The 10,299-nt window shown below is 26.6% G+C and overlaps 1 protein-coding gene across 2 annotated transcripts; it reads left to right on the plus strand.

Annotated features, from left to right (window-relative positions):
• The first annotated feature begins 3,174 nt into the window (after positions 1–3,174).
• LOC145180797 (uncharacterized) lies at positions 3,175–10,106 on the plus strand. Of its 2 annotated transcripts, XM_090082808.1 has the most exons (7): positions 3,175–3,447; positions 5,225–5,302; positions 5,942–8,190; positions 8,855–9,036; positions 9,502–9,544; positions 9,630–9,726; positions 9,904–10,106. In XM_090082808.1, exons 1-7 carry the CDS (start codon positions 3,412–3,414, stop codon positions 9,970–9,972), a joined length of 2,754 nt encoding a protein of 917 aa, XP_089938934.1. In that variant the 5' UTR covers positions 3,175–3,411; the 3' UTR covers positions 9,973–10,106. The 2 variants fall into 2 exon arrangements, with proteins under 2 accessions (XP_089938934.1, XP_089938935.1); XM_090082809.1 differs by lacking the exons at positions 8,855–9,036; positions 9,502–9,544; positions 9,630–9,726; positions 9,904–10,106 and adding an exon at positions 8,309–8,406.
• The last annotated feature ends 193 nt before the right edge of the window (positions 10,107–10,299 follow it).

Here is a 10,299-nt window from a genome sequence, read left to right on the forward strand (position 1 = left end):
AAGCAAAGATTTTCTCGAAATGGGATATTCTTCAGGAAGAAGCAGATATTTTTTCCACCACTTGGATAAAATTCTGTTATATGGCGAATTTTTGTTGCTTATGTAGGAACAGTTTAGCAAAAGCTTAAAAATTTGCAATCGCAAATAAATTGATTCTGTCATCATAAATAAAAGAATAAATAAACTGCAATTTGATGCTCTCTAATTCTTGAAGAAATTAAAATCACTCTAAATACTCTTTAAATTGCATTCAAATTGCTTCTGATTTATCATTTATTAGACTTATTTGGTACCATGTAAAAAGTTTCAGAATACAGGGTAAAGGCAGGTAAATTAGTCCCAGTACGATCTTTTGTAACTTTTAGATTATCTTAATCTTTAATAAAATAACTTCTCAACACAAATGTCAACAGATGCTCATTTTACTAGTGTCTCGGTATTTTGAATTGCTTAACCACTATCAGTTAAAACTACTTTCAACTGATTCATTAAAACTACAAGCTTTAATGAATCCTTTCATCACTCCCCTTATTTTTTCACATCCTGAGTTATCCTAAACTAAGTAAATATACAGCTGAATAATTTTTTCTATTTAAAAAGAACATTTTTCTATTTAAATAAAACATTTAACTTCAAATTATTCCCGGTTTAAAAAAAAAATCGAAAAACACCAAACAGAACAACTGAAAGTCAATAGAGTAGCATCTAATTCTTCAATTTTTTATATCTTCAGTAAGTTGAGAGCAATAAAAACAAGACTTTAGAGTACTATAAAACCCTAGCGGTAAATTTACAAAAAAAAAACAACATTTTCGCTGGAAACGGAAAATATGCGTAATTACCGCTGTTGCGTAAAACTGCGTAGTAAGCAAATTTTCCGCTTTTATCAAAATTTACTGCTTTTCTTTGCTGATACTGAAATATTAAATAAGAGTTCATTTGTTTTGTGAATTTTTATTACTAAATTTTCCCCTTCCCCTGCCCCTTCCCCTTCCCCTTCCCCTTCCCCTTCCCCTTCCCCTTCCTCTTCCCCTTCTTGTTTGATTTCATCATGTCACTTAACTTTGCTTTTTTGCTAGTACTACTACTATTTTGAGCCCCTTCATTTCCTTCCTATTGAGCTGGTGTTCCTTAATTCTTTTGAACATTAAGCTAATCACACGGTATATATATATATATATATATATATATATATATATATATATATATATATATATATATATATATGAGCCGAAATATTACATAAAAAAGGCTCATATATATATATATATATATATATATATATGAGCCGAAATATTACATAAAAAGGCTCATATATATATATATATATATATATATATATATATATATATATATATATATATATATATGAGCCGAAATATTACATAAAAAAGAAAAAGAAACAATAGTATGATACCGTATATGATGTTTTAATAATTGTAATACTTTTACACATACTATTAAAGATGTCACTTAAATCTTATATATATATATATATATATATATATATATATATATATATATATATATATATATATATATATATATATATATATATATATATATTAGGTTATCTAGAAAATAGTCGATTTTCTTTGCTATTACTACTTCTACCTACTATATTTGTAAAAAGTGCGTACATAATAAGACATGTACCAGAAAAAATCTGCGCGTGTTCTGATGTGGTGTTTACGGAAACCGTACATCATTTAAAATAGCTAATTGTTTTAAAATGTGATTGTATTAATGTTGTTCAAAATTTAAACAACTCTGTTATTAAAACAACTAGCTTTAATTGTAATTTCATCAAATCAAGATAAGAAGTGAGAAAAATTTTTGCATTTTCTCGTTGAAAATCCTGGTGTATCAAACAAAACATTTTCTTAAGAGCTGCTGATTGCTTTGAGAACAGTGCAGAGCGTTGTGAAACGATTTAAGGACACTGGTACAATCATAAGAAAATCAGGAAGTGGAAGAAAAAAACATTTTGTTAGACGAGATCTTGGTAAAAAGGTAAAAGATGCCTTAGACAGAAAACCGGATATTTCTGTTCGAATATTAGCGAATAAATTTAAGACAAGTGCTTCCACTATACAAAGAGTAAAGAGAAATTGTGGTTATAAATCTTATAAAAAGAAAAAAGTTCCTCGTCGTGAAGAAAAGCAAGAAAATGTCGCAATTCGATGTTCAAAGCTGCTCTATAAAAAATTATGTGCTAAAAAATCTTGTTTGATTATTGACGATTTACTTATTGTGCTGCATATTTCCGATCTCTTCCAGGACACCAATATTATTCAGCAATTAATCGCAAGAAACTGAATTCCAAATATAAATGCATTGGAATGCAAAAGTTTGCTAAAAAATTCTTAGTTTGGCAAGCAATTTGTGAATGTGGTGAAAGTAGCTCTTGTTTTGTGACTACTGGAACAATTAACACCAAGATATACATAAAAGAATGCCTCAAGAAACGTCTTTCGCCGTTTTTAAGAACACACACGGGTAACCCGTTATTTTGGCCCGATTTAGCATCATATCACTACTCTCTGGGACAACTTTAAACTGGCTTAGAGAACATAAAGTAGATTTCGTTGAAAAACACTGCAATCCACTAAATTGTCCCGAACTACGTCCTATCGAAAGATATTGGGCTCTTGTCAAAAGAAAACTAAGGTTCAATGTAAAAGAAGCCAAAAACATTAAAGACTTCAAAAATAAATGGATGAGAGCTACCAAGAAAGTCCAGCCGAAGACTGTGCAAAAGCTGATGTCGAGTGTAAAACGCAAAGTGCGTGCGTTCTCACGTACAAAACTTCACAAACTTTCTTAAGTGAAATTTAAAAATATTAATATATGTACTTTCAAAATATACATAACATTCAATATCGAAATACAATAGTTAGATAAATATCCTTTATAATGTCCGCGCAGATTTTTTCTGGTACATGTCTTACGTTTAAAGGAAAATAAAATTTATTTCAAACATCGTTGAAAAATTTTTACACATCCTTACCGTTATCTTTGGGTAATTTTATACATCATTACGCATTCTGATAAAAAAAAGCGTAAAATAATTTACCAATCTTCACACTTCTGCGTAATTTTTCGTAAAAGTAAAACCCTTTACCGCAGTGCGGTATAAATGTGCATATTATGCATTTTACCGCATTTCGCTGTAATTTTTTTTCCGCCGTTGTGAAAACGCTGATTTTCTTTCCTTCCCCCTCTTCCCCTATTTCGGTCTTGATGATATTGTTGGAAAAGTGGAATAACTAATTCGTTGGAAACCAATCTTTAAACAAATTAGCGGGAATATACAAACATTTTTGTGTTTACAATGGTTTTATGGTGTTTTTCTTTAAAAAAAAAAAAAACAAAACAAAAAAGAAAACAGCATAAAAATAGATAAAAGTAATGGCAAAAATACAAGAATTAGAAAATGAAAAAGAGGTTTGTTGTTTTTTTTCTTTTTTTTGAAACAAAAGTAGAATATTTATAGGAGTTTTTGTTATGAAGTACAAATAAATATTTATGTATAATTAGCAATACCATATTCAAATTACGATGTAGGTAACACTTAAAACAATCAAAGATCAAGTAATATACAAAAGAATAATTCTAAAAGTAGTAATTATAATAAAATAAATTTATCTTGGTGTCAAAAGCCCATCTATTGTAAAATAAAAAATATGCAGTAAGAAAAATTTTATTGATTTATGAAATGTTTGAATGTCTCATCCAAGTTGTTGTTGTTTTTATATCAAATTGCCTAAGGTTATATTTATGTAAATTTTGATATAAAGTTTTAAACTGTAAAGTTCTTGTTAGTTTTTTCTGCTAGCTATGACAGTCATCAAGATGAGAGAGCTTCCACTACACAATATATTTTTATTCAATTAATTTGTTGAACAAACATTAAATTAAAAAACAAAAATACAAATTAATAACTTAAATGTTAAAGACAAATACAGTCTTCTTTTTAGGCATCCACTTCTAAACATATATTTTAACCTATACATGCAGTTGGTTTAGATCGTGTTATCTTGTAGTTAGAGCTAGAGTTTTAAGGTGCTCTAAAGTCCTGTTTTTAATTGCTCTCAGTTTACTGGAGATGTAATAAATTGTAGAAATTGTTGATTTGAATTAGCAAAGCTGAACACAATTTAGCTGTTCATTTTAATTAACATTCTTATTTGTGTTTTTTTTCCTAGACTTATGAAATTTTAACTTTTTGTGGTAAAATTTTAATTTTTGATTTCACATCTCCCATATTTTTTTGTGCTTTATGGAAAAAGTGGCAACTTTCCATGATAGAATAAACAGTTTACTTTTCATCTTCAATTTACAGGGGTCAAAACTTGTCTAGATTCAAAAAAGATCTCTTTCAGAAACCCTATTAAGTATAAATCCCAACTTAATGATCTTCTAAATAATTTCAAAGTAAAGTAGGACCCATTCTTATAACATGTTGAATTTCCATCACCAGGCAATCAAAAATTTAAAACTAATTTGTATTTCGCTATCTTTGAGAAAATTTTTTTTCTTCAGTGTCCATATTAAAAATTTTTATAAAATTATATAGACACTAATTTATGAGGCATTAGAACCTAACAAGCCTAATCTTCAAATTTTTCTAATTACATTTTATGTGGACTACATCCTGTCTACTACACAAAAAGTGCACTATTTGTAGGATAGTAATAATAATATAAAAATAATTATCTATACATATAATCAATAGTTTATTGTTTCAGTTCAAAACTTCAATTACTGCTTTCTCAGAACTTTTTCCAACAGGCATATAATTTAGCATTATAATAAATATACTATAGTTTAGGCGATATCATAAAAACAATTCATTTAAGTATTTTTAATTAGATTACAATTGTAGGTTTTAGTTAAATGTTACAACTAATCACTGACTTTGATTGCTTTCAAGTAAATATTCTTTTCCCAAAAAAACAACCTTATCTATTTGGCCAAAGTTAAGTACTTTTATAAATATTTCATAAAAATTGTTGATTTTAATTACGAACATGGCATTACCATATTTATAATTAAAACCTATTTTAAGCAATCAAATTTCTCATCTTTAATAAAAATTCTCTTCAGTTTGAAGATTCATTCATGTTTTTTTTTTTTTAACTAAGCAATGGATGATGTATTAAATGAGATTTTTAATATTTTATTTTGAATTCTCAAAACTGCGTTTCTTTTAATGTTTTAGTGGTTTGTTCTTAAAGCTTTGAGTGAAACAGAAAAGTATGACATCAGAAAGAAGTTAGAAGATCTTATTACAGGAAAAGTAAGAAATCAATATCACTTTTATATTTTATGGTCAGTTTAATAGCTACTATAAGAGGTCCTATATTTTATATTCAAAATTAGGCACACTGAACAAGTCAGATGATTTTCTCTATTATTATTATTATTATCATTATTATTATTATTATTATTATTATTATTATTATTATTATTATTATTATTATTATTATTATTATTATTATTATTATTATTATTGTTATTATTATTGTTATTATTATTGTTATTATTATTGTTATTATTATTGTTATTATTATTATTATTATTATTATTATTATTATTATTGTTATTATTATTGTTATTATTATTATTATTATTATTGTTATTATTATTACTATTATTATTATCATTATTGTTATTATTATTATTATTATTATTATTATTATTATTATTATTATTATTATTATTATTATTATTATTATTATTATTATTATCATTATTATTACTATTATTATTATTATTATTATTATTATTATTATTATTATTATTATTATTATTATTATTATTATTATTATTATTATCATTATTATTACTATTATTATTATTATTATTATTATTATTATTATTATTATTATTATTATTATTATTATTATTATTATTATTATTATTAATTTATTTTTAGGAAAATATCAACCAAGATATTACTCAGTTACATTACAGTTCTCCTACGCAATCAGACATTAGTTCTGAAACCAATTTAGAAAATGTAAAAGATAATCAATATTCATATGTGAATAGTGGCTGGACAGCACTAACTTCAACAAATGAGGATGAGTTACATGGTACTGGTATTGACTGGGTTAGTTTAAAGGTAAATAATATGCAAGATGTATATCGGCCTGAACCACTTGGTGTTGAAAAAAGTAATAGTGATAATTTGAATTTGTTGCCTGTTTTTTTAAAAAGTGTTGATGATAAGTCAGGTATTGAAGAATCTCACAGTACCAGCTCAAATCAACTTTCTAACATTCAATATCAAGGTCTTGAAGTTACCAAAAGCCCTGAGTTTAAAGTACAGAGTTCTCAGAAGGTTGTTTTGTCACCCCCTATCTCAAGTTTATCTACTGATTATCCTACCAAAGTTACTTTGAATAAAGACAATAAATTTAACACTTTACAAACCAAAAAAGTTAATGAGTTTACTGATATAGAAGAATTTCAAAAAACGTTCCAACCAGTCAACAAAGTATATTCTCCTGTCTCTTCTCCAATAACTCATAATGACACAATGTTTTCTAGTGATGATACCTCTTCCTCCTTTATGAACATATCTCTTTTAAACAGAAGAAGTAATATTAATGAGTTTCTATCTGAACAAGATGTTGATCAAGTACAAGCAAGTACTGTTCATTTTTCTAATGCATTAAAAGAAAACCTAAATGAAACAAATTCCTTAGTTAAAAAACAAGAGTCAGAAATATCACCTGCTCTTGCTACTTTAAACAAAGCAATACATTCAGACACAAGTTTACAAACCCTTAGCATGACATCTGATCCTCTTGATAAGAGTAATACCAAAGAGGTAGATATTGTTCTCAATGATTCAGGATTAAGTAGAAAGCAGTGGAGCAAAATTAATTTTGAAAATAAAGAAATATCAATTGCATCTACATTAAGCTTTATCAGTTCAAAAAACTCTAATACATTCCAATCATCTGAAGAAAAATCCACAAGTTCTCTCTCTATGAACTCTTCTAATCTAAATACTGCTATGCAATTTTCATGGAATAGTGAGAAACAGCAGCTAAATACAAATATACCATTTAAAAGTCCCGTTTCTTTATCTTATAAGAATAAAAATAAATCTTTAGTGTATAAACGAGACCCAATTATTGATCAAATAGCACACAGAATTAATAATTCTTCTGAAAATAGAAGTAATACCCACATTGAACATTTAACTAGTGTAGATAAATCTATTAGCTCACAGGTTGATTTCAAAATAGTAAATCCAGTAATAAAAAAATCAAATGCTATAGAGCAACAAGCTTCAAATAGAAAATCTTTACTAGAATCTACTGGTACTTCTCTGAAAAAAAATAATTTTCAGAATAATATATTAAATGACACTTTCAAACAAACAAAAAAATCTGAAGTTTCTTTAATTAGTAAATCTAGTGATAAAAAGAAGATGCCACTTCACAGTAGTAGATTGTTATCTTCAATTAATCCTCCAAAAAAAGAAAGTAGTCTAAATCAATTATGGAATGACTTTCAAGCCAGCAAGGTATTGAAAACAAGCTGCAGTTCAAGTCAAATAATAAGTAAACTGGAAGCACTTCAAAAAATTCTTGTTCAACAAAAACATGTCATGCAATCATTAACTGATTCACATGTTATGACATCCCCAGAATCAACAACAAGTATTTCAAGAAGCATTTTATCTCCAGAATTTGTAACTAGCTTTCCAAAAGATAGAATTTTAAAAGATAAAAATGTATGCCCCTATTGCTCTAAACATAACAAAGGTACAAATATTCCATCATTCAAAGAAAGTACATCAAGTGGTGCATCTGAAGGGCCTCTCACTCTCCAAGTGTGGACTCAAACAAGCAAGATTGCGGGACAGGAACAATCTTTTGAAAATCTTGAAGTAAACAGAACACCTAATTACAGAAAAATGCAAGAAACTGAAAGAAAAGAAGACAGCCAGAAAATACAAAAAAGTAAAGATTTTAAAATGCAAAGACATGTTTACAGCTCTTCAAAAAATGAAAATTACAATTCTTTTCTTATTGATAAAAAACCTGTTTACACAGCATGGTTTCAATCTGTTTACTCTGATGTTTCTGATATACCATTATGCAAAGTTCCTATTTTTCATGTTCCCTCCTCAGACACCAGTACCAGCAAAAGTGTCGAGTTTCAAAGGTATATATCTATTTGCTCTCTTTAATGTTTATCTGCTCTTAATTGTGTTTATAGTACTGTATAAAGATTAGTTTTTCTTTCCTGATCCCAATTTTTTTTATTTGGATTTTGCATTTAGAATGAATTTTAAACATTGAATTACTTATAAAGATTTCAGTTTATCTATGAAAACAACAGTTGATAAGGGGCACACTTAAAAAGAGCGTGTGAACTAGGCCACTATTTGTCTTCAAATTTGACAATAATGCTGCACTTTCTAGTTTTGCATCAATCTTTATTTGATTTTTAAAGAGGTTTTTAAGTTCTATTTTGATTTTTTCATTCTTATTATTATGATTCTTCTTTATTAATACTTGTTAAATTAGATAGGAACTTCATTCCCTAAAAATATAGAAATGATATTTGTCTTAACTAACATTTTGAACCTTTTTTTTTAAGTGTATTTTAAATGAAAATATTTTTGATTATTCCTTTTTTTTCTTTCTGTCTTTTGTTGTAATTTAAATTCAGTAAGAATAAAAAAAAGTATTTCTATAATGTAAATGTTGGATCAAAGTAATTTATTTTTGCCGTAGTTAACAATTAACTGATGTTTTCTGAGTATGTCTATATTAAAATTTTGTTCTTAAAGTTTCTAAAGTACAATACAGAATAATTTTAATAGCTTTAGAGCAGATGTTACTCAGTTAAATTTGCAAGAAGCATTTCGGCAGCACAAGAAACGTTTTATTAATAATTCTAAAAAGAGAGTACAAAATGTTAAAGATCGTTGTTTGGAAAAAAAACATAGGAAGAAATGGTTTGCAAACAAGAAATCATTTTCTCCTGCTCCTATGACCAAACCAGGTAGGTTTTTTTTTAGTTTATATTACAAGTTTTGAAAAGCAGATTACAACCAACTTTCTTAAATTTATTTCATATATGAATGTTACTTGATTGATCTTTATTTTATTCTCTTTTTTTTTGTAACTTTTATCTTTATTTTAATGTAACACTGTAAGAACACTGTTACGTTTTGACACAAAATTGATATCTTTAAAAATTATAGGAATTATTTTTTAATTATAAGACTGTTGTTTTAATGCCTACTATTTGTTTAGAGGTTTTTTTAGTTACTGTGCTGCATTTTTCTTCTAATCTCCTTATATTACATGTTTCTTCTTATATTACATGTTTCTTTTTTCTTTTTTCTTTAACCATATTTCTATGATGCTCAGTAATAGCATTCTTTATTTCTATTTATATATTTCAAAATTATTTGAAATAGTTTTTGATTAATATTTTTTAAACTAAATCATTCAACATTTTTAGATAAACAGAGACCTGCTGCAAGTAAACAAAAAATTGAAAAACGGTGGATTTTTTTTTTTTTTTATCTTACAAAATCTTTTATCATTTATATCATATGCATGCATATTTATTACAAAATCGTTGCATAGGTTAAACCTACCACCGCCTGTTGGTTTTCAGCAGCTTGAGCAGGAAAGAATTGCACGTCTTCGAGCTAATCGTTTAAAAATGAAACAGTATGATATGGTATGATAAATTTAAATATGCAATTTGAGGATAATTGTAAGCTTGGTTGATAGTTAGATGTGTGAATGAGAATAAAGTTTTGGGATAATTTTCTTCAGTTTATGTTTTTAAGTTTATCAGCGTTCGTATCTTCAGTTTATCTATTAATACATTAAAGTTGATAAGTTTTTTTTTTAGAAAATTCGTCAAAGATATCTTTCTCATGATCACAACATAAAATCCTATCAGCACACTACTCAAAGATAAGATGAAGCAATTTGAAATTTTACTGTTCTAAATTTCTAAAGTGTTAAATAGTTTATTAAAAATAAGTATTTATTGACTGAGACATGAAAAGCACTGTTAAAATACATAGAAAAAACTGGTAATCTATATTCCTATAGTTGTTTGTTTTTCTTACCAGCCTAAGTAATGATCCCAAAAATTTTTGTTGAGTCATTGGGCAAAAGGGATTTCTAAGAAAGAAAAATTTAATCACACTATTTTTTCCTTTTAAATTTATTGATTTTACAATTGTATACTTTTTTATCTGACTTAATATTTTTTATGAAATCTTTTAGTTAAGTAAAGCTG

This window comes from Hydra viridissima, unplaced genomic scaffold, assembly GCF_058129835.1.
Source record: "Hydra viridissima isolate aposymbiotic clone 2 unplaced genomic scaffold, HvirCarnegie_v1 scaffold_3, whole genome shotgun sequence".
NCBI lineage: Eukaryota > Metazoa > Cnidaria > Hydrozoa > Anthoathecata > Hydridae > Hydra > Hydra viridissima.